Here is a 22,500-nt window from a genome sequence, read left to right on the forward strand (position 1 = left end):
TCCTTCTGAATGTATCCTATGACAGTCACAAGTGCCAGTGACCCCAGTGAGATCACAAACACAACGTGTTCCTTCAGCTCTCGGGTCAGCGTGTAAGAGCAAAGCCCTGGCCGGCACACCGCTTCATGGCCACAGTTGGACAATATCTAACCCAGCCAGGACAAGACCAGCACCGTCCAGTCCTCCTGACCACACAATAAAAGCCCCAAGGCTGTCTCTTGATGCTGACAGGGGGGGGGGGTTGGCAGCGCTAAACACAAACTAGCTGCCCCCAGAACACGTGGAGCCAGCAACCCGATACACTTTCACGGGATAGGGCGGGGGGTGCAGAGGGTGGGTCCCTCTATTTTGGTTTCCTATTCCATTGCAACTTAGAATGACCACACAGCAGGACTTCAAATGATAAGATGCATGCGGTTGTGACAGCAGTGATACTGATCTATATTTACTGTCATGCCATGTGTGAGGGCTACCGTAGGTCAGCGCCTGAATGTCTCTGGATAAACACTGACATCGGAACACAGCGACTTGGAGAACAGACTTGACAGCCTCAACAGACAGAACAGACTGAGTCCACAGCTGCTTCTCATTTGTTGTAATCAGGGGCTGATCCAGAGCTTGAACATCAGTAATGCAGAGTCTCTGAATGATAAATACAGTACCTCCTTTATCCATAGGTACAGAGGAGAACCTGAAGGCTATAAGCCCCAGACCAGACAGTTAATCCTGCTTCAAAGTGTTTTCTGCTTCCAGTAAAACTAAATGAGAAGAAGAACCATGTGTTCTCCATGGGTGATTCCCTCTGAGAACATCTCTGACAGAACCCCCTTCTTCTGTGGTAATCTCACTTGGCTGCTTTTAATGTCACAGTGACCCCCCCCCCCACACACACACACACCTTTTGACAGTCGTGCCAAGTCGGTCACAGACTGTATGAAGCCCCTGATGCTTGGTTGTAGACATACTGTACGTTTGGAGGAAGTCTGTCAAACTATATCTTATGTAAGAAGTGTGTCCTGGGAATCATGAATTGCGTTGAGACTGGGCACCGATGCATCTTGGGTAGCAGAGTCTCTGATGTTGAAAACGGAGGCCTGCGCTCAACTAAGCTCTTTCCTTTTCTTGGTTTGACATTAATCTGCCGAAAAAATGTTAAATACTGTACAGCAGAAAACGTTGAGCTGGATTCTATAGGTTGAGCTCACAGGAATCTGTAGCTCAGTTGATGTGAGAGATGGTCACGTGTTGGCAGTGAGCAGGAATACCAGTAAAAGGAATCAAATCAAACTTTATTTGTAAAGCACATTTCAAACACAGAGGCAACACAATGCGCTTTACAGCGTGTGGGAGGGTGGGCATAGGTCCCACCCCTACATATTCCAGAGGGAAGCAAAAAAACAGTTTCAACCGGGGGCCAGAAAAGTGAGCTGTAATAATTCTTCCCTGACCTCTCTCAACAAGAAGATCGAGCAAGCTGCTGGAAAATGTTTGTCTATTGGTTAATAACATATACAGAGCAATAAACATGGGCTAAATACTTCATAGGAGAGACATGACTATCAGTAGAGTAGATAAGTAGTTACAGAGATGTTGCCTACATGGTCGGCCATTATATATTAGCTATCACTGTAGTCTATAATAGGATATTTAAGTGAATCATATAACAAAGCAAATACAGTAGTCTCAGTCTAAGGAAGTCTCAGATTAGAATGACAGCATTTACTTTGGGGCCGTAGCCAGTGTACAGCCTTCACAGGAATATGTTTCACTTTTTCAACTGCTCAGATAAATCCCACAGTGAATCGGGATCAGAATCCATTAAAGAGCAAAAGGGAGCAATTTGCTTAGTATTCATGTGCTTATTGCACGGTCTGTCACCCTACGACACAATGTTGGCCCAGGCTTTGACCCGGAGGTGACATCGATCTACCTACACTGTCACATGTTGAACACAGTGCAGCACCGCCTTCCTGTCTTGGCCAGGTCAGGAGAAGTTGAGGGGGGGGGGGGGATTAAACGGAAGAGGACGGAAATGCACGCTGACCCCCGCTCTATAAAGCGCCGCATTTTGGGGGAGTGTGTGTGTGTGTGAGTCAGTGTGTGTGTGTGGGGGGGGCGGCTCACTACTCGGTGCCACCGGAGCCACTTGCCAAAAATCCGGGGGCAGTTTCCCGTCCACTCCAAAAGGGCGGCCTCTCCGCCGAGGGGGGTTTTGTTGCTCGCTATCGGAAGCGGTTTGTTTCGGGGGCTCTGACAGCCCTGTTTCTGTGGTGGGCGGTCACCTCTGCATGGTGATGGATGAGGTGGGGGGGTACCGACACTGCCCCCCAGTGACCACCCCCCCCCCGCCGGCTTCGCAGCTAGCGCTTGGGTGTGTGTGTGTGTGTATTTATCCTGCATGCCTGGGGGCGCAAAGCCACTTAGCCGTGGAGACAGCCAACCGCAGCTTTGTCTGTTCTCGTCGCTCACACATGGCACACAGGAAGTAGGACGTTATGCACAGGAAGCCGAAAAAGAGAGTTCTCCAGCACACCCAGACGGATTTACTATAAAAAAAGGAATCAGGTCCTGAGCTGTTTCCAATCAATGGCAAAGTTACAACCTCAACACAACCAATTGTCGGGATGTATCATATGCGGAGGATATTAAGGGCACATCTGACTTGGATTTTCTGTCAGAAATGGGAGAGGCACAGCTCAGGCTGCCCACTCAGCCAGCCGGACCATGCTGTTCTAATTAGGACTGCACAGTCGTGACATGTCACACACCAGGCCCCGCCCCCCCCCCCCCCCCCCCCCGGACCCCCCGCGCCCCTGTAACATGTGATTCCACTTGTAGTGTTCCAGAGCAACAGCCTTGTCACAACAGGTCAGGGAGGAGGGGGGAGGGAGAGAGAAAGGGGACTTGACTGGCTCAGTAATTATAATGATCTCAACAGCTTGGCTTTGAGAGAGTGGGATGAAAGTGAGAGAGAGGGAGGGAGAGGGAGAGAGAGAGAGAGAGAGAGAGAGAGAGAGAGAGAGAGAGAGAGAGAGAGAGAGAAATGAGAGAGAAAAGGGGACAGATGGTCCTTGAAATCTGCTTTGGAATCTCAGACTTTTATACAGTGTGCTTATGTGTTGTACCATACTTACTACATGCTTAGACATACTATACTATACATGCATTTAGTGTCATATGACAATGTGGCAGCCCAACGTGTTTGTGAATGTGCGTGCATATGTCAGCATCAAATATATAACATACATTATCCTATGTGTGTGTGTTCACCAGTGTGTGTGTGTGTTCACCAGTGTATATGTATGCGTGTTCACCAGTGTGTATATGTGTGTGTGTGTTCACCAGTGTGTGTGTGTGTTCACCAGTGTGTGTGTGTGTGTTCACCAGTGTATATGTATGTGTGTATTCACCAGTGTGTATATGTGTGTGTGTGTGTGTTCACCAGTGTGTATTTGTGTGTGTTCAACAGTGTGTATGTGTGTGTGTACGTGTTCACCAGTGTGTATATGTGTGTGTGTTCACCAGTGTGTGTATGTGTGTGTGTTCACCAGTGTGTATATGTGTGTGTGTACTATCTGCAGTGTTCCTGACCTGGGTGAACTGTCACAGTGTGCGCTGGGCCACCAGGATCCAGGATGTCTTCACGGTGGGGAAGCTGATGGCTCTGGGCCTCATCATAGTGGTGGGACTGGTCCAGATATGCAATGGTCAGCCTCTCCACATACTGGTCCTCTGTCTCCTCACTCCTTCATATACCCCTCCAATAATCTGATTAGAAACTATAACATGACTGAAATTATACATCACAGAATTAGTCTAACAAAGTTATCTGGACAGATATTTACATTGTACATACTTAAAGCAAAGTAGTCTTTACCTCATTAAAAGACTACTTTTAAGATAAATACATGGGCTACCACCAGTTAAAGCGTGCTCAAATTTGATCAGTTGAAATCGTTTCTCTGCATATATATACAGTCATATATATACAGTACAGTTAGGCTGACGGGGCACATTCCTGAGCTGAGTGCCTCAGGGTAACATTACCGTCTGATTTAATGAATGAGCCGTGAATTGTCTGAACGAGAGATATAGAGGGGACACGAGGCGTGCGTGATGCTAAATTAGCATGTAGCATGATGCTAAATTAGCATGTAGCATTATGCTAAATTAGCATGTAGCATTATGCTAAATTAGCATGTTACAGCATTAGCTTGTTTTTTCCTCCCATTCATTTATGCCTGGGGGGATCAACATGGGTCCAAATAAAAGGTCAAACAAGATTAATGTTGACAAGTGAACTAAACAAACATCTTTATTTGTCACACAGTAAGACACAGGCACATCACACAGTGTAGGTGGTGAAGCACACACACACACACACACACACACACACACACACACACACACACACACACACACACAATGGCTGGAGCATCCACGGATGAAACTTCTCTCCTGATCTTAAAGGAGAATGCTCGTTTTTGACAATCTGGACCTTATTTACGGTATATTATAAGACGTTTGACTCACCGAGATAACTTTGGTGTAATTTGGTCTTTAGAAACGAAATAGCTTCCTCACTTGCTCCAGCGCGCACAGCGTGCTGGAGCAACGCTTACGCGCTGTGCGCATGCGTGCTGGAGCAAGTGGGGAAGCTATTTAGTTTCTAAAGACGTTTCTAAAGATCATATTACAGAGACGTGAAAAACCACAACAGGCCTACGCTCTATGTAAGCATAACTAGCGATTCATAAAGACAGATTGATGAAATCAACTGTTTTGCGGCAGAAAATAGATTTTTTTAGAAGCTGCATTCTCAGTGCCCCGACCACCGCCATTACATGGATATACTTGGCTCGCGCTGGATTTTAAATTTCTTCTACAGGCCTCCGAATTACACCAAAGTTATCTCGGTGAGTGAAACGTCTTATAATATGCCGTAAATAAGGTCCAGGTTGTCAAAAACGAGCATTCTCCTTTAACCCATCTCGGGAGCAGGCAGTAGGCAGCGTGCAGGGGACACGCCCGGGGGGGCCAACCAAGTGCTCCTGTCCGTCTTCGTCAGGGACGGACAGCGTTAGCGATCCGTTGTTCTGCATGTTTTTCATATTGGGTTCGTTTTTATGGGGGAAACCCTTGTGAACATGGGGAGAACATGAAAACTCAGCACAGAAAGGCCCGGAGACCTTCTTGCTGTGAGGCGACAGTACTAGGTACTGCCGCCACCATGCTATCCCTATAAACTATTAGCAGGGTAAAATCAACTAGTCATCAACTAGACCTTGAACCGTGAAGTAAATTATTACAAGTGTATACTTTGTGTTACTATATTGTGATCCTTGAAAGTAGTGAACCTAGACTGATCTCCTCCATCTCCCCAGCCTCCCCCCTCCTCTCACCCTCCAACCCTGGTTCTTACCTCCATCTCTCCTCCCTCCCTTCTCCTCCCTCTCCACCAGGCCACTACGACGCCCTGCGACCCAGCGTGGCGTTTGAGTTCACGCGGGACCCCTCGGTGGGCCAGATCGCCCTGGCCTTCCTCCAGGCCTCCTTCGCCTTCAGTGGCTGGAACTTCCTCAACTATGTCACTGAGGAGGTGGTGGAGCCACGCAAGTGAGAAGGGGCCGATACAACACACTTAATTTAGGCTTAAAGCCTAATTTATACTTCATAAAACGGCTCATGGCTCTTGGTTGCCATGGAATGGAAGCTAAAGACAATGCCCAGGCATTCCATTCCATGGCAACCAAGAGCCATGAGATATGAGCCATGAGCCGTTTTATGAAGTATAATTAAGCAATTGACCACTCGAGACAGTGGGTTACAGGGGATTTTACCACAGCTACGGGGCGTTGTTAGGCCTGACGCGATAGCGGAGGGCCTAAAACCTCTGTAGCTGTGGTAAAATCCCCTGTAACCCACTGCCTCGAGTGGTCAATTGCTTTTCTACAACGGTTAATACATACAGTATATTCACAAAAAACACTCAGTAGTAACATTCAATCATTTATTTACTGATCATTCTTATCATTTTAGTATTTAAAAAATCTTCCGCGATAGGCTATAGTTCTGAATTAAATGGTTGCCAGGCAACATAGGCTATCTCGCCTATTTGGGTTGGCCTTGTTCACATAAGTCATAAGGCATAATTCGGGTGGTTCACGTTTATTTGAATATTTCCAGACATGGTGCAGTTATTAAAACAATTCTCCAGAGCACTCGTTTTTGCTGGTAGGGGTGTGGAAGTGTTGGAGTCGAACTGATGAGTGCGTTATTGTAATAGGATACGAAAAAGGCGAAGTTGCTGCGAGTGGTTGCTACGCAAAACATAGCCTACCGCTTGATTTTATCAATGGCCTCGTCAATGAGATTGACGGCGCATTAATACTAATTGTTATGCGCTCGCAGCCGTGGGTAACAGAGTATTTTACCACGGCTGCTAGCCAATCAGAATCAAGTATCCAAACTCTCCGTTGTAGAAATTAGGCTTTAGCTTGAGCCAAAGGCTGGCCCAATTGATAGCTAAGACCCATTAGCTTTAGCAATAGGCTAGCTCAAATAATGCAATCGCCTAGGGAGGGAAGTGAAGGTTTATGTTGCAGCCTATACCTGTATGAGAACCACCTGTATTAAATCAAATGTAGCCTAACACATAGACATATACAGTATTACATCACCACCTTGTGGTGGAACACTCAGGTGGATAGCATTAGAATCAGTGTTTGAATCCCATTGAATGCCATTGTACGATTGCTTTGTAAATGTTGTGCCAAGGCAGAATGGTGGCTTGTCAGAAGCACCACGTGTAAAGACAGGTCTGCTGCTCCAACAGGAACCTTCCTCGCGCCATCTACATCTCCATCCCCCTGGTGACCCTGGTGTACACCCTCACCAACATCGCCTATTTCTCCTCTATGACCCCCGAGGAGCTCCTGGAGTCCAACGCCGTGGCCGTGGTGAGTAAGAGCGAAGACGCTTGTTTTTCGACCCGCCTGCTTCGTTAGGTATCCAGAGTTCACCCCTCCTCAGATGTTCTATTGGGCCAAAAGGTGAAAACTGCCGACCCCGTGCTGTCCAGGATTACAAAACATGAACCAATGTCTCGTCCAGGTTCTAATGATTGTGCCTGTTGTTTTAAATCCAGACGTTCGGGCAGAAGCTGCTGGGTATGTTCTCCTGGATCATGCCCATCTCCGTGGCTCTGTCTACATTTGGGGGCATTAACGGCTACCTCTTCACTTCCTCCAGGTGAGAACACACACACGCAGCGCCGAGCACATCCACCCAAAGCCACAACACAGGCGGTCCTCACTCTTACAACTGTCCAATGACAACGGATCTGTTCTTCTCTGTCGTCAGGCTGTGTTTCTCTGGAGCCAGGGAGGGACACCTGCCCTATCTACTGGCTATGATCCACTTGAAAAGCTGCACTCCTATCCCCGCCCTGCTGGTCTGTGTAAGTTAACTGCAACCTGCCGTTTGTCCACATGTAGCTTGTAAAAGTAGCCTATATTGGTGCCATGTGGCCGGTGGGAGAGTGAACGTGATTGCCTGGATCTATCAAATCAAATCAAACTTTATTTGTAAAGCGCATTTCATACACAGAAGCAACACAATGCACTTTACAGAGAGCAATGGGAGGGTGGGCATAGGTCCCACGCCTACATATTCCAGAGGGAAGCCAAAACAACAGTTTCACCTGGGGGCCAGAAAAGTGAGCTGTAATAATTCTTCCCTGACCTCTCTCAACGAGACGATCGAGCAAGCTCCTGGAAAATGTTTTATGTGTTAGCTATCCCTGTAGTCTCGAATATGATATTTGAGTGAATCATATAACAAAGCACATCTATGTGTGTAAAACCTGGGATGCTGATGTGTCGGTGTGTATATACTGTATGTCTGTGTGTGTATGTGGACAAATAATATACCAAGCTACACACAACACCCAAGTAAACGCTCTATCCCATCCTACAGTGTACTGCCACTATAGTTATCCTTAACATCGGTGAGACACACAACCTCATCAACTACGTGTCCTTCATCAACTACCTCTCCTATGGAGTCACCATCGCTGGCCTCATGTACTACCGCTGGAAGAAACCCAACCTCTTCAGGCCCATCAAGGTAAGTTCTCCACCACTTGCTTGTCAGATAAATTTGAATATTATTATTGTAATCTGTTTGTCATTGGCATTTTGCTTGAGTGGTTGAGGTTAGTTTAATTTCAACTCAACCAAACCACCCAGCAATTCAACCACAGATTCAATACATTCAACCAAAACAAACAAATGGCCGCTTGCCTCCACTCAGCTTTGTCTCTGTGTCCACCTTCTTCTTCTTTGCAGGTGAACATTCTGGTGCCCATCAGCTACATGGTGTTCTGGGCCGTGCTGCTGGGTTTCAGTCTTTACTCTGAGCCTGTGGTGTGTGGGCTGGGGATGGTCATCATGCTCACTGGCGTACCGGTCTACTTCCTGGGCGTGCACTGGCAGAACAAGCCCAAGTGGGTCTACAGGATTGTAGGTGAGTGCCTCAGTGTTATTTACTGGATATTCTGACTTATTTGCGTAGTACTGGAATGTGCTGAGGAGAATGCTGAGGAAGGACTGTGTATTTGCTGAAAGTGCTGTACATGCTCCACTAGAGGGCAGTCCAACCTGTGTTTGGGTTCAGAGAATATCCTGTCCCCAGTGACACTATGACCAACCATTCTACTCTCCTGTTGCAGAGTCGGCCACCTACATCGGTCAGAAGCTGTGTTTCGTGGTCTTCCCCCAAGCTGACCCCTCAGAGATAGCCCCCCTCACCGAATCATCGACAAATAGTTAAGAGATGGGTGTCCCTGAAACAGGCTCCACGGTACTTTTGGAACAGCGGGCTGAACAGGGGCGCATTTTACCCATCATGCACAGTTGTGCTGAGCCCCCAATCAGAGGGACTGTGTGGTGGATTTTGGGGCGGCATGAAGATTTTCAGACATATCCCATGACTCTGCTCCTGTGTTCGGTGTCCCTACCTTTGTCCTCACTCAGCGGCCAGTGCCAAGATGATCTGCAATATGGACTTTCTCCAACCCGAGGAGCTCTCGTCCACATTCACTTTCTCTCTCCTTCATTATTAGTCTTTTTTTTTTTTTATTGGCTCTAATCCGTGTGTGGTGCCTTACAGAGGGGGTAAGAGTTTCTGTTCTATTTGTTTGACTCGTTTGCTTGTTCTTTCATGGGTTCTTCGACCTGTGTAATATTCACGCTGCAGTGCTTGTCCTTTTCCCAATATTTTCAGAAAATACTTTGCTTCCATTGACGTCATGTATACCTTGTTTTAACGTGGAGATGTGTTGTTGTTGGGATAAACTCAGGGGACTTTCTCTCTAACTCTCAGAGGAGAAGGTGCTTCAGGAAAACCCAAAAGCATTCTGGGGGGAAAGGAACCAAACTATCCAACACTAACTCAAATTGTTTCTCTTTGTAGGTGATGTGAAACATAAACTTAATTTAATTTTGATGTATAAAATACCAAGTACATAGAATTATTAGTGTCATTGATGCACAGATGCAATGTTTATAACTTGAGAAACTCATAACAATCAAGAGAGAAGTAAACTCTTGCTAATGCCAGTCTATGCAAACAGTCTGGGTTTCCAGATTTTAATGTTTTCATGTTTTATTCTACCACTTCATGAAGTGGGAATGGAGCTTTTGCACTACATAAAGTACTTGCTGAAGTTAGAAGCCCTGTCATAAACAACAACTACTACTACAATTGGATATTTATGCAGATCTTAAAGGATTGGATAGGTATACACAAAATATGTTGGCATGGATTATTCCTATCCACACCAGTTCGATTTTCACAAGTGTTCAGGGCACTAAGGTTTGTTTCAGGATTCTGCCTATAATATACTATGGCCCTTAAAAAGGGAGGCGTCCAGACCAGAAAGCTCATACTGCCAACCGAGGCATCACAGGGCAGGTTCGTTCACTAGACTGGTCCCAATACTTTGGAATAGTTTCTCTTACTTGTCTCATTCTCATCTGAACAACAGGTGAAAGAACTGTATTGGTTTTCATTTTAACCCATTTCACTGAATAGCTTATTTGATGAGTGGTTATCGAGGAAATTAGACAAGGAAGCTCAGAGATTACTGTCCTTACTGGGATCTGTACCCTAGCAGTGCTTAACCAATGGGGACTGGTAATAGCTTAGGATATATAGGCTACTACATTACTACACACACATTCAATACACACTTGATAGGGTTTTTACATTTTCATGTACTGACCACTAAAATCATTGGGTTGTTCAACAATGTTGCAAGCATGCATGGCTTTTTTTAAAGACTTGTTTGACAGGCTGGCCATTTTCTGGTCTCACATGGCTATCTTTGCACTTAGTCCTTTTCTTTTCTTGACTTTCCTCAGCATGCATTGGAGATAGCCCGACTTTAAAAGCTCTGTGTCCGCTTCACATATACACAGACGCACCACACTAAAACTGTAAACGTTAGTCTGCCATTTTCCAGGCACTGCGAGCTGCATTGTTAACTCAATGTAAATACTGTGTAAAGTTTGAAGAAAAACGGCGTCAGGGAATCATGGTGAGATCGCATTCCTGAGACGTGTTGTGATACATATACATACGTATGTTGTACTTTTTGGTGCACTTTTCTGTTTTGTAAGAGATTTAAAGATGTATAAGGTTAACAACAATAGCTTATTAAATACAATTCTAAGAAACAAAATGATGCCATCCTTCTTCGACCTGCGTGACTGGGGTCTTTTGGGGGAATCAGGAAGCAGGAATTATATGGAATTATATTAGATTTACAGGACCTGGGGGGGGTTCTTTAATTGGCCACACGTTGACACACATACAGTGTGTGTGTCATATGTGTGTTGCCACACACTTCCAGGGGCAGCCATCGTTCAAGTCCAAGTGCTCAGTCCAGGTCCTGGTCAGGGACAGGACTGAAGAGCATCTGTTCTTCTGCATGTTTTTCATATTGGGTTCTTTGGGAGGAGACCCTTAGCAACACGGGGAGAACATCCAAACTCCGCACAGAACGCCCGGAGACCTTCTTGCTGTGGAATAGTTACCCCGCCACCGTGACACGTGAGCAATGTAGGGGTTCAGCGTCTTGCTCAAGGACACTTCAGCACACTGCCGGGAGCTGGGATCGAACGGGGGACCTCGCCATCCCCAGCCGGCCGCCCTCCCAAACTACATGGCGCCCCGTCTTCATGTAGAAGTCCCTCTCCATGAAGTGTTTTCAGAATGAACATTTAACTTATTAGCCAAACCAAATCAATTAGTCACTTTAATAACCGTCTGTGTATGCCTATCAGTTGTATTAGCAGCATTGGAGAATTACATATTGGTAGTACAGGTAACGGTAGGTTTGTATTGGTGGAGTGTGTATGAGTAGAAAAGTAAGAAAGTGGTAATGTTACTGTAAGCAGATGCTTCCCACCAACCTTTATCAAACAATGGTTTATTAAACGCAGGCACGAGAAGACACTTTGAGACAATCAGTAGGCCGTACAGTGTTTCTGTGGCAACAACCAGCCACTGACTAGAATCTCAGACACTCATGGCAACTTTCAAGTTTGCTTTTTCTGCTGAAATATACAAACAGTGCCCCTGAAATGGGAGAACCATCATTTATACAAACATACATATCTATGTGCTGTAATCATTTGTTCGTCACGGAAAGCATTGCAATATTACAGCCAGGAAATGGACGGTGATATCAGATGAACAGCACAGGAGCTGCACCTTAGAAAGCACAGGAGAACGGATGCTATCTGAGACATGTCTAAGATTAAAAAGTTAAGAACTCCTGCACTACTAATCTGTAGTACGTTTGACAGTTACAACTGAATGGACGACCTTTACAACTTTGTAAAACAGTGAAAATAGGTGGACAGTTGATTTGTAATTTTAGGAAAAAGAAAACCTCTTACTTTACCTGTCTTTTGCTGTTGTAGTTGGAAATAGTTCTCATCTATGAGTAATGTTAACAAAAACGCACCTAAATCCATCTTGTATGTATGAAAACTGAAATTCTAGCATTTGAATAAGCCTTTCCATTCAATATCAAACAACGAATGGCTGCAAACTGACCTGAAGTCTAGCCTTGAAGACACGCTCTGACCATCTCCGTTTTGGGTCACCACCACAAGGTTTTGCCACTTAACATATTGTGGGTATAATCCTCTTTTCCGGCATAATGAGGTTGTAAAACACCTCCAAACAGACAAACCATAAAGAGAGAGACTCAGAGAGACCCAGAGAGAGGCAGAGCGCCTGCTACCAGTTTCAAGACTCATTTCCCCAGCGATTCTGGCCTGGGAGTGCCCTAGTGACAGATAGCGAGATGGAGAGGGGGGTCTGGAGATTTCTCTAATGGCACATTAACTCTTAATAGAGCCCATTCATAACATGACCTTAAAACTGCACTGGAGAATATCCTGGTATGTCTACACACACACACACACACACACACACACCCACACACACACACACACACACACGTACACACACACACACACACACACACACACACATACGTACAGTACGTACACACACACAAGCACATACACACACACGTGCGTGCACACACACACACACACACACACACACACACACACACACACACACACACACACACACACACACACACACACACACACACACAGGGATCACATGGCACGCTCAATTCACCCAAGGGAAATACAAGGGGATGTATTGCACTTTTATGTGGTAGCGGACAACTGGAGTCTGGAGTAACATACTGTGCTACTGGTGTGAATCGGTGGAACTTTCTAGAAACTAACATTGATTTTATGGGGTTTAACGAAGCAGATTCATTGGTATAGGCTGCAGACCCCAACAAACATGAGCAACATGAATGCATACAGAAGGTATGCAAACTATTTGGTACCTCAAAATATGGAGATGTGGCCTTTACTGAGCAACATGCTAGCACTGGTTCAGGTACTGTCTGACATCAGGATTCTGAAAATCAACATGTCCTGGACATTCCCTTGAAAACTCCCAAACCACTTGAAATCAAATGGCAACAACATCTACTAGAGACCTGGCCAACTAGTGGCATGTAGACCTTCAATGGGGATCCTGCTGAGATGATATTCCAATGAAACAGACTGGGAACTGGGGGTGAATTAGTCCTCAGTGAAAGTTCAGAATATTTCCAAGACAACGTGCAGTACACCCATGGAATATCGGAGCTCTGAAATGTTCAGTGAGCAGCGAGCTAGCCGATCCTGAAAACATGATACCTAATTATCCCTCGTTCCTCCTGTGGCCTAGCAGATGAAGCATTACATCATTCCCAACCGCTTTCCAGGAGCCCTGCATCTTTCAATGACTCTGACCGGCCTCTAGGGGGAGCGTTTGGGTCTGGACTAGATCTATGGGGGCGTTATTCCGTTCCTGAGTCTCCCGAGTCTCTCCCCATTTCAAGGACTGCACCGTGTCAAAACAGAGACGACAAACAAACTCTTACACATTTCCACCTGAGAAACTACCGCTACAGAATTGGGAATGTGTACACCCACAGTTCTACGACCGTACGTTTGGGAGGACACACACACGAGCCACTCCATGAAGATAAGGGGACAAAATCCAACTGTTATTCACAACTTCCTGTTTTCGGAGAATCAAAACATCCTCCGGCGTCTGGACGGCGGCCGTCGCTTTTCACTCGTTTATATAAAAACCATTGCGACCATGTCAGTCAGTAGCTGTCAATCTCTTGTAAGGCAGGGAGGAAGGAGGAGGGAGGAGGGAGGAGGGAGGGGGGAGCTCCTACGAGTCCCACTGTTCTCAAAACGAATATGGGAGGCAGCCAAGTATCGCCCGGCAGCTACAGTAGCTCTGCGACCCGATAGGGTTGCTTAGTGTTATTGGCACCTAGGGTAGAGGGCGAGGACAAATCAATCAATCAATCAATCAATCAATCAATCTCAGCAAATCAATAAGGACTCATCCCCCCCTCTGTCTCCATCCTCGTCGCTGCTGCTTGGCGCCCCCCTCCCCTCCTGGATTGGCACCGACTGACCCCCCTTCCTGTCCCCCGATGCCTCCGAGGGCGGGGACGACCGTGGCGAGGTCACTTCCTGTTCCTCAAACTGGAGTCCGAGGGGGTCGGAGAGGCAACGCGGGGGCGTCACGGGGGCCACGCCGGTGAGGGGGGAGTACCGTCGCAGCGCCACCCCTCTCAGGCCGGCGGCCAGGCCCAGCACCAGCTTCCTGGACGCCCGTCGGTTGTAGGAGCCGCCCGCTCCGTCCTGAGGCCGGCACCGGGGTCCGTCGGGCTCTGCAGGGTCACCCTGCCCCAGGATGAGGGTGTCCGACCCCGGGGCCACCACACCTTCCCTGCTGGCCTGGCTCTCCGGCGACCCCGGGGACAGCTCCTCCTCCTGGCTGCTGGAGGCGGAGTGCGGGGACAGCGGGGAGGGCGGGGACTCGGAGGGGGGGCGGGACATGGCTTCGGCGTGCGCCTGGAGGGCCAGGCCCAGGGCTGCCGCGGAGCAGGGGGAGGGGGTCAGCGGCCCCGCGCCCCCCACGCCGGCCCCCTCTGCCGTGCGGTAGCTGTGGAGGCCCAGGGTCACCTGGGCGGAGGAGCCGGGGGGGGTCAGCAGGGGGATCTGGCCGCGCAGGCGAGACCCCCGGTGGAAGAGGCGGCTCCACAGGCGGCCGAGGCGGCGGCGTGACGTGGCCCGGCGGGAGGAGTGGCGTCTGATCTGCCTCCGCATGGCGGCGCGGAGGTTCTGCAGCATAGAGGCCTGGAGGAGGGGAGGAGAGAGAGAGAGAGAGAACGAGAGAGGGAGAGAGAGAGAGAGAGGCCCGTTAAAGGCCCGGGGCTTGGTGAGTTCACTACAGAGAGAGAGAGAGAGAGAGAGAGAGAGAGAGAGAGAGAAAGTGAAGGACAGAGAGAGAGAGAGAGAGAGAGAGAGAGAGTGAAGGAAAGAGAGAGAGAGAGAGTGAAGGAGAGAGAGAGAGAGAGAGTGAAGGAGAGAGAGAGAGAGAGTGAAGGAGAGAGAGAGAGAGAGAGTGAAAGAGAGAGAGAGAGAGTGAAGGAGAGAGAGAGAGAAGGAGAGAGAGAAGCAGAGAGAGAGAGAGAGAGAGAGAGAGAGTGAAGGACAGAGAGAGAGAGAGAGAGAGAGAGAGAGAGAGAAGGAGAGAGAGAGAGAAGGAGAGAGAGAGAGAAGGAGAGGGAGAGAGAGAGAGAGAGAGAGAGAGAGAGAGAGAGAGAGAGAGAGAGAGAGAGAGAGAGAGTGAAGGACAGAGAGAGAGAGAGAGACCCCCGGAACAAGCGTGTTCTCCTGGACGCACGGCGGCGCTACGAAGACCCTTCCTCAGCGACTCGCTCACGGAACCACAACAAAAACCAGCCGGTCAGGTAAAGCTGGCCGCTTGTCAGATCGCTAAGAATGGCGGACTGACCCCGATCATAAGCTTTGCCCTCTCTGCTAGGCAGCCCCGCTGAATGTAAAGTAGCCCCCCATGAGCGAGCTGCTTGGGGGGGGGGGCGTTACGTTAGCGTGGCGGGCGCCGCTACTTCAGCTGTGTTTGTGGTTTTCTGCTTGCCTCGCTGCTTTCCCAAGGACGGGCCTAGGAGCGCGCGTGTGTGTGTCTGTATCGGTGTGTGTGTGTGTATGTGTGTGTGCGCGCGCACGCAAGAGTGCGTGTGTGACGTGTGGGTGTGTATGAATGAGTATGTGTGTGTGTCTGCGTGTGTGTGACTGAGTATGTGTGAGTGTGTCTGCGTGTGTGTGAATTAATATGTGTGTGTGTGTGTACGTGTGAGCTGCAATTCTCTACTCAGTCGAATCAGAGGGATGCAGACTGCAGGGCGAACCGGCCGCGGCCCCCTGCTGAGCCTCAGCTGTTCGTTAGCCGACACCCAGCGCCGGCGCTAACCGCTAGCTGCTCCATCTGCGCACCCGCCATCATAGAATTAGCACACATTAGCCCTGGCATCCGACAGAAGCAAGGAGTTAACCTTCCCCGACAACGAGGGGAGCTGTGTTGAGCTCAGTCAGAGAGAAGCTAATCAGCTAAAAGCCAGCATGAGTGTGTGAAGTCACATGGTGTCAGTGGTGTTAAGGACAGTGTTATGGCATTAGATCCCCCAACCCTCCATCCCCCAGACCTCCCCACACCTCAGGGAGAAATAAACTGCCCTGCCACTTAGTGGACAACAGAGCTTATTTAACTAACTTATACTTCCTTCCCTGCCAACTTGCCTTCTTTCACTAAAACCCAAATGTATAAGTGTGTAAAATCTTCCACATGCGGCTCACAACCCACATTTAGAAATGATCACGGCTCCCCCCCCCCTGCTTCCTCCACCACCCTCTGCCTCATGTCCCGGGGTCATGGAAGACCTCCGTCTCACAGCAGGAGGTCACGCGCCGTCTTTAGGTCTGCGCCGCTTAACGGGATTCGTTTATCTCTCCAGGGAGGGGGGGAGCGGGTGATATAAAACTGAGACAGAGAGGAAAAAGAGCGAAGAGGGTGAGACGAGAGAGAGGAGAGGGAAGGACGGGGCTGACGGCTCGGCTCCGCTGGGTCTGTTAGCGTCGGCGTCGGCCGTCAGCCTATCAGACGCTGAGGAAATGAATCCGTCGTGATTAATGACGCCGGTTCCGCTGCTGCCGTCGTGTTGCGTTCGATGCCCGTCGAACAGTTGACGCTGAGGGATGAGGAGGAGCCGGGGGGGAACTTGCACCGCCTGTACTACAGACAGTCACAGGCATCCATGACTGGATGGGATAAGTAGATGAAGATCAATCTGATAAACTGCTAGACTACGGAGAGTCAACTGCCAGACTGGGAACCTTCTAATGTCTAGCTGCGTACCTAGGACTGGAATGAGGAACTGATTAGTGCTGATAAGATATTGTAAGAAACAACAACAAGAATACCAGTGTGTGTGTGTGGGGGGGGGGGGGGCAGGTTATTTACATTGTCGGGCGATTTGTTGATGGGGGGGGGGGGGGGGGGGGGGAGTGCGGACCTTGTCTTAAATTCTGGACCTTTTGTCTTAAATACTGGACCTTTGGTCTTAAATTCTGGACCTTTGGTCGTGAGGGGGGGTTTGTTCGATCCACCCGACCCCCCCTTAACCTTTAACTGGTTCGATGCAGCTCCCACCCCTGTGAGGCTAGCAGGCAGCCCAACGCCTCCACCCCTAGACTTATATACTTGTATAGTTATTTATATTTATACAAACGGAATGTATGTAGGTATATATATATATATATTATTCTATTCTATTCTGCACAGTTACTGTACATATGGATGTATATAGCCCCTTGTATATCCCTTTCTATGCTGCTACCCCCTCCCTTATCTAGTGTATTGTCGTGCGTGGCAGGCCAGCCGCGCAGCTAGTATAGCGTTTGTAAGGTTATCACTCCCTCCCTCACTCACTCCCGACAATGTTGGCCTGCATCTCTCTGTTGGCACCACAAGAGGCAGTAGTCCCTGCACACCAAATTCGAGAAGGACACCAAAACCAACCCGCCGATCTCCAGTAGCATTGGACTACCACCCGGGAGACTGGGGTTCAAGACCCGGTGGGGATGACTTTATGTTATCATCAGTATAAATGCTATTGCCACTGATCGATACCATTAATGTTATGGAAGCTGCTGCTAGTTGTTGTGAGCTCATGAGCTAACTGGCAATCCTGCTCTTATTGTGCTGGATTAGCATTGGAAGCATTGGGACCGATGTGTCCAGGCGACAAGACCCATCTTAATTCATCAGACATTATTTCATGTTATCTCAATTCGCAGCTATTTCAGTGGCATGACTAGCTTCCGTCCTACCAGTTCTGAACAGAAACCAGCCAGCCCCGCACATAAGCCAGGCTGGACCTGGCCTGGTTGTTGTTAGTCTGTTTCTCTTCTTTCCAACCTTTCTGTGATTTTAAACTGCTGAAACGCCCAAATGGGTTAGTCGATAAAGTCTTATCTTATCTGTACTTGTTACATATGGCGAAATAAACATTATATTCTTCTCATCTATTCAGACAGGTGAGAAAGTGTGAGGCAGAAAAAAGTGTGAGGTTGAGAGATGCAGGTGTCAGAAAGAGATAAGAGAGAGAACTGAGAGAAAGAGATGGATAGAGGGGATACAAAGAGAGAGAGAGAGAGAGAGAGATATACAGAGAGAGGGGGATACAGAGAGAAAGAGAGTGAGAGAGAGAGGGATAGAGGGGGGCACAGAGAAAGAGAGAGAGGGGGATACAGAGAGAGAGAGGGAGAGATACAGAGAGTGAGGGGGATACAGAGAGAAAGAGATGGAGAGAGAGAGAGAGGGATACAGAGAGAGAGAGAGATACAGAGAGAGAGAGAGGGAGAGAGAGAGGGGGGGGATACAGAGAGAGAGAGAGAGAGAGAGAGAGGGGGGGATACAGAGAGAAAGAGAAAGAGAGAGAGAGGGGATACAGAGAGAAAGAAAAAGAGAGAGACAGAACAGATAAAGAAACAGAGAGAGAAGGGGTAGTGAGGGAACGGGGGCCAGTGTTGTGTGGCTCTTCCTGGGCCCGGATGATGGATGGGGTTTTCAGGGGACTGGACTCCTCAGCGACAGCCAGGCTATATTTACTAGCCGGTGGCAGACAGCGCGGCTGGAGTCTGGTGGAAGCTCTTCATTAACACAGCACTGGGATTTAAATAGGGCAGGAAAGTCGCAGTGGAATAAAATGTGGCACTGTTGCTTTTGAGCGCGACTTGTGTGGAAAATGCTTGAAGCAGCTTCACTGAACAGTACTGTACCAATACCCTGGAATAAAAGTGTGCACGCTGAGGTTAACTGCCAGTTTGTCTCTCTAGAATTCAACCTGTGCTTTGGCCAACTAGCCATGAGTCACGGCGCAACAACGGTAGCATACTGTAATAGCACAATAGACTATAGCTGCCAGTTTGCCGGGTCGGGTGTTATGGCCCTGTTTGTTACCTGAGTGGGGTTGTAGACGGGGAAGTCCTCCACTGGAGGGATGAGGCCCTGGGCGATCAGCTGACCATAGGAGGGCGGAGCCTCTCTCTGCACAAACTCCGCCTCCAGGCGTGTCATTTGAGTCTCAAACGCTCTGAAATCAAAGGGATAAAAAAAATCAACAAAAATAAAAAGCAATAGAAATACATTAGGTTAGTAATACATATAGGTGAGAAATAGAGTGTTTTGAGCATTCTACTACAATCTCTCACCTGCGCCATGTACCATAGGGCAGACAATCAATAGAAACATAATGAAAATACACAGGCCTATAACCTTTTGAAATCTTTCACCTTTTAAAAGGATAAACGCTAACAATTTTAATGATGTAGCTACAAAGTAGATAAAATACAGACGTTTAATCCATCATGGAGCTGAGAGCAGGACTACAGAACCCCTGCCACTCAACTCTTCTGGGAACAACAGTCTCTATTTCTCACACACACTCGCGCACCTACGCACACGCACAGACACGCACACACACGCCTCGGTAGATAAGATCAATTAACTCATGACAGGTCTGCACAGGTAGATACAATTAGCCACATCAGCTGCTAATAGTACTGCGGTATCTCTATTCCTCTCTAACTCTCTCCCTTTCTTTCTACCTCTCCCTTTCTCTCTTCCTCTCTCTCTCTCTTTCTCTCTCTCTTCCTCTCTCCCTTTCTCTCTACCTCTCTCTCTACCTCCCTCTCTCTTTCTCTCTACTTCCCACCCTCTCTCTCTCTCCCTCCCTCTCTCTTTCTCTCTCCCTCCCTCTCTTTCTTTGCCAGATCATAGAGCCTTCTCACAGCGGGGTCTCAGTGGAAGCCTATCATCTTACACAGCCACTGGCGCTGGGTTTGGATTAGTGAAGCGGCAGCAGCGTAGCGCTGCGCTCGCTGGGCGGGACGACGACCCTGGCGGGGGCGCTACGAGAGGAGCAGCCCGGGGGGAACGGGGGGGCGGGACGACGACCCTGGCGTGGGCGCTACGAGAGGAGCAGCCCGGGGGGAACAGGGGGGCGGGACGACGACCCTGGCGGGGGCGCTACGAGAGGAGCAGCCCGGGGGGGACCGGGGCTGAGCGCAGAGCGCTCGTTCATCACCGGCGGGGGGGGGGGGGGGGGGGGGGGGGTTAGATTAAAGCCCTTCGTTACAGAGGCTCGGCGGTGAGATCAATTAGGGCCCGGCCAGAGAACCGGGGCGCGAGTCAGGGGAGAGAGAGAGAAGAAGAGAGAGACAAGAAGAGAGAGCAATCCTCTAGGAGGTCGTCTAAACTCTAGATCCAATCATGGCTACAAAGGGGCAGCGGTAGCAGAGGAGAAAGAAGGAGGACAAGCGGCAGCTTTGATGAATGAGGTGGAGGAGGAGGAGGGAGGAGGAGGGAGGAGGAAGGAGGGAGGGGGGGGGAGGAAGAGGAGGGAGGAGGAAGAGGGATGACGAGACACAAAAAGACGGATAAAAATAGAAAGACTAACGCCCCCCCCCACACCTGTACTCGCGCGTCCTGAGGGAGTACAGCTTGAAGGCGCAGCCCAGAGCGATGACCAGCAGGAGGCCGCACACCAGGCTGCCGATCAGCGCCGCCGTGATGACCTTCCTGGGCACGGCCGCCATGCAGTCCCGCTCGTCGCTGCCGTCCAGGCAGTCCTCCTGTCCGTCGCAGCGCCACGTCTCGAAGATGCACAGGTTGGTGCCGCAGTGGAAGTTGCCCGGCTGGCAGTCGTAGCAGTTCTTCTCGTCCGAGCCGTCGGGGCATTTCTTCTGGTTGTTGCAGCGCTCCGAGGACGGGTAGCAGGCGCCGCTGCCGCCCTCGCAAGGGTACTCGCCCTCCTGGCACGCCGGACACTGCTCCTCGTCGCGCCCGCTGGGGCAGTGCCAGTAGCCGTCGCACCGCTGGCGCTCCGAGTAGCAGCCCTGGTCGCCCCCGCAGGGGTGCTCGCCCGGGAAACAGTAACCTTTGACCTGGGAGGAGGAGGGGGAGGGGCGATTTTATTTGTAGCACATTTCAGCAACAAGGCCATTCAAAGTGCTTTACGTGAGACATTAAAAGCATCAAGATGAAGTGTGAGAAACACAGAGAAGGTCATATGAAACAAAATGAGAAAAAAAGGGACGTTTAAAACTAAATGCAGTAAAAATAAATACAGGAATAAAAGTTACAGTGCAGCGTATATGAATGAATAATTATTTGATTTAATAAAAAGCAGCGGCAAAACGAAAAGTCTTTTTCAGCAGTTGTAGCAGACCTGCAGTTTTCTGGAAGTTTGTTCCAGATATATGGAGCATAAAAACCGAACGCTGCTTCTCCATGTTTAGTTTTAACTCTGGGGACAGAAAGCAGACCTGTGCCAGATGACCTGAGAGGCCTGGATGGTTCATAACGTAGCAGCAGATCAGAAATATATTTTGGTTCTAAACCAGGCATTCCCAAACTGTGAGGCAGGCCTCCCCTGGGGGGCCCCAAAGAAATTCAGGGGAGGCACGGGGGGACGGTTAGAAGAAAAAAAAAAGGGAAAAACATGTTTTTTATTTTTAAAATGTCTATGTTTTTTTATGAATGAAACGTAATTTTAAAGGTCAGAAAATCGACATAAATAATGGGAGAGATGTATACTAAATTTGTGGATAGTGCAGAGAGTCTCCCCCCGCAGGCATGAATGTATTGTGCGAAAACGTCAAAATGTTAACTAGCAGCAGGTGCCACCGAGCTAACTTAGCTGTGTAACGTTATGGGCTAGCTAACGCTGCCTTGCAAAATGGACAAATTTGGGGGGTTGGGGGGGGCGCGGGTGTGTCACTGTTTTCAGAGGGGAGGCCCACATTGATGGAGTTTGGGAACACATGATCTAAACCATTCAGTGGGGGGGGGGGAGAGGTTTACTTTGTTGCCCTCAGCTTTATAAAAGTTTTGGGTAGAGAATTTCCCCCGCTCACATTAATTAAGTATGTCAACATTGACCACGCCCAGTCCACACAGTAAAATCCGTCGAGCCAATCAGCATTTGCGGTCCGGGACCCACCTGGTACGTGGCGTTGAACCCATGTCCGGGGCTGCGTGGCTTGGCCAGGTACAGCACGCTCATCTGCCCCCGGCTGGACTCCAGCAGCGCCGGCCGCCGGTTGTTGTGGTGCGACAGCGCCTGCAGGAGGCGCTCCGCCCGCTGGGCCGGGCCGTCGTAGACGTGCAGCGAGTCCCCCGGGCCCAGCTGGAGGTCCAGCTGCAGGACGATGGGCTTGGGGTCCTGAGTGTCCAGCAGCCACGAGCAGCGCAGCTCCTCCGGCGCGCTCCGGTTGGCCCGGAAGAAGTCCGGCGAGGCGAACGAGCCGTAGAAGTTCCCCAGCCGCCGGCCGCACGCCGTCTCGGGGCAGCCCGTCTCGTCGGCGCCGTCGGGGCAGTCGCGGGCGCCGTCGCATCGGAGGGCGGGCGGGAGGCAGCGCGTGGACTGGCCGTGCGTGCAGGGGAGGGCGCCGGCGGGGC

General features: G+C 49.4%; 2 protein-coding genes across 3 annotated transcripts in view; one reads left to right on the forward strand and one right to left on the reverse strand.

Annotated features, from left to right (window-relative positions):
- The window catches only part of slc7a10a (solute carrier family 7 member 10a), a 26,881-nt gene extending 16,213 nt beyond the window's left edge, over nucleotides 1–10,668 (forward strand). The window contains exons 4-11 of one of the 2 annotated variants that reach the window (XM_084437187.1): nucleotides 3,582–3,707; nucleotides 5,463–5,616; nucleotides 6,836–6,959; nucleotides 7,148–7,251; nucleotides 7,363–7,459; nucleotides 7,978–8,127; nucleotides 8,349–8,526; nucleotides 8,732–10,668. In XM_084437187.1, the coding sequence (XP_084293313.1) occupies nucleotides 3,582–3,707; nucleotides 5,463–5,616; nucleotides 6,836–6,959; nucleotides 7,148–7,251; nucleotides 7,363–7,459; nucleotides 7,978–8,127; nucleotides 8,349–8,526; nucleotides 8,732–8,832 (1,034 nt within the window). In that variant the 3' untranslated portion in view covers nucleotides 8,833–10,668. The remainder of the gene's footprint in view (nucleotides 1–3,581; nucleotides 3,708–5,462; nucleotides 5,617–6,835; nucleotides 6,960–7,147; nucleotides 7,252–7,362; nucleotides 7,460–7,977; nucleotides 8,128–8,348; nucleotides 8,527–8,731) is intronic. The other variant, XM_084437188.1, reaches the window with a different exon arrangement.
- Nucleotides 10,669–13,991: 3,323 nt separating this feature from the next.
- Nucleotides 13,992–22,500, reverse strand: part of lrp3 (low density lipoprotein receptor-related protein 3) — a gene marked incomplete at both ends in the record, with an annotated part of 20,348 nt that continues 11,839 nt past the window's right edge. Inside the window, 4 exons of the mRNA XM_084437353.1 lie at nucleotides 13,992–14,813; nucleotides 19,000–19,132; nucleotides 20,512–20,984; nucleotides 22,043–22,500. The exon at nucleotides 22,043–22,500 is cut by the window's right edge and continues 159 nt beyond it. Of these exons, the coding sequence (XP_084293479.1) occupies nucleotides 13,992–14,813; nucleotides 19,000–19,132; nucleotides 20,512–20,984; nucleotides 22,043–22,500 (1,886 nt within the window). The remainder of the gene's footprint in view (nucleotides 14,814–18,999; nucleotides 19,133–20,511; nucleotides 20,985–22,042) is intronic.

Source organism: Borostomias antarcticus (genome assembly GCF_949987555.1).
Source record: "Borostomias antarcticus genome assembly, chromosome: 4".
Classification (NCBI taxonomy): domain Eukaryota; kingdom Metazoa; phylum Chordata; class Actinopteri; order Stomiiformes; family Stomiidae; genus Borostomias; species Borostomias antarcticus.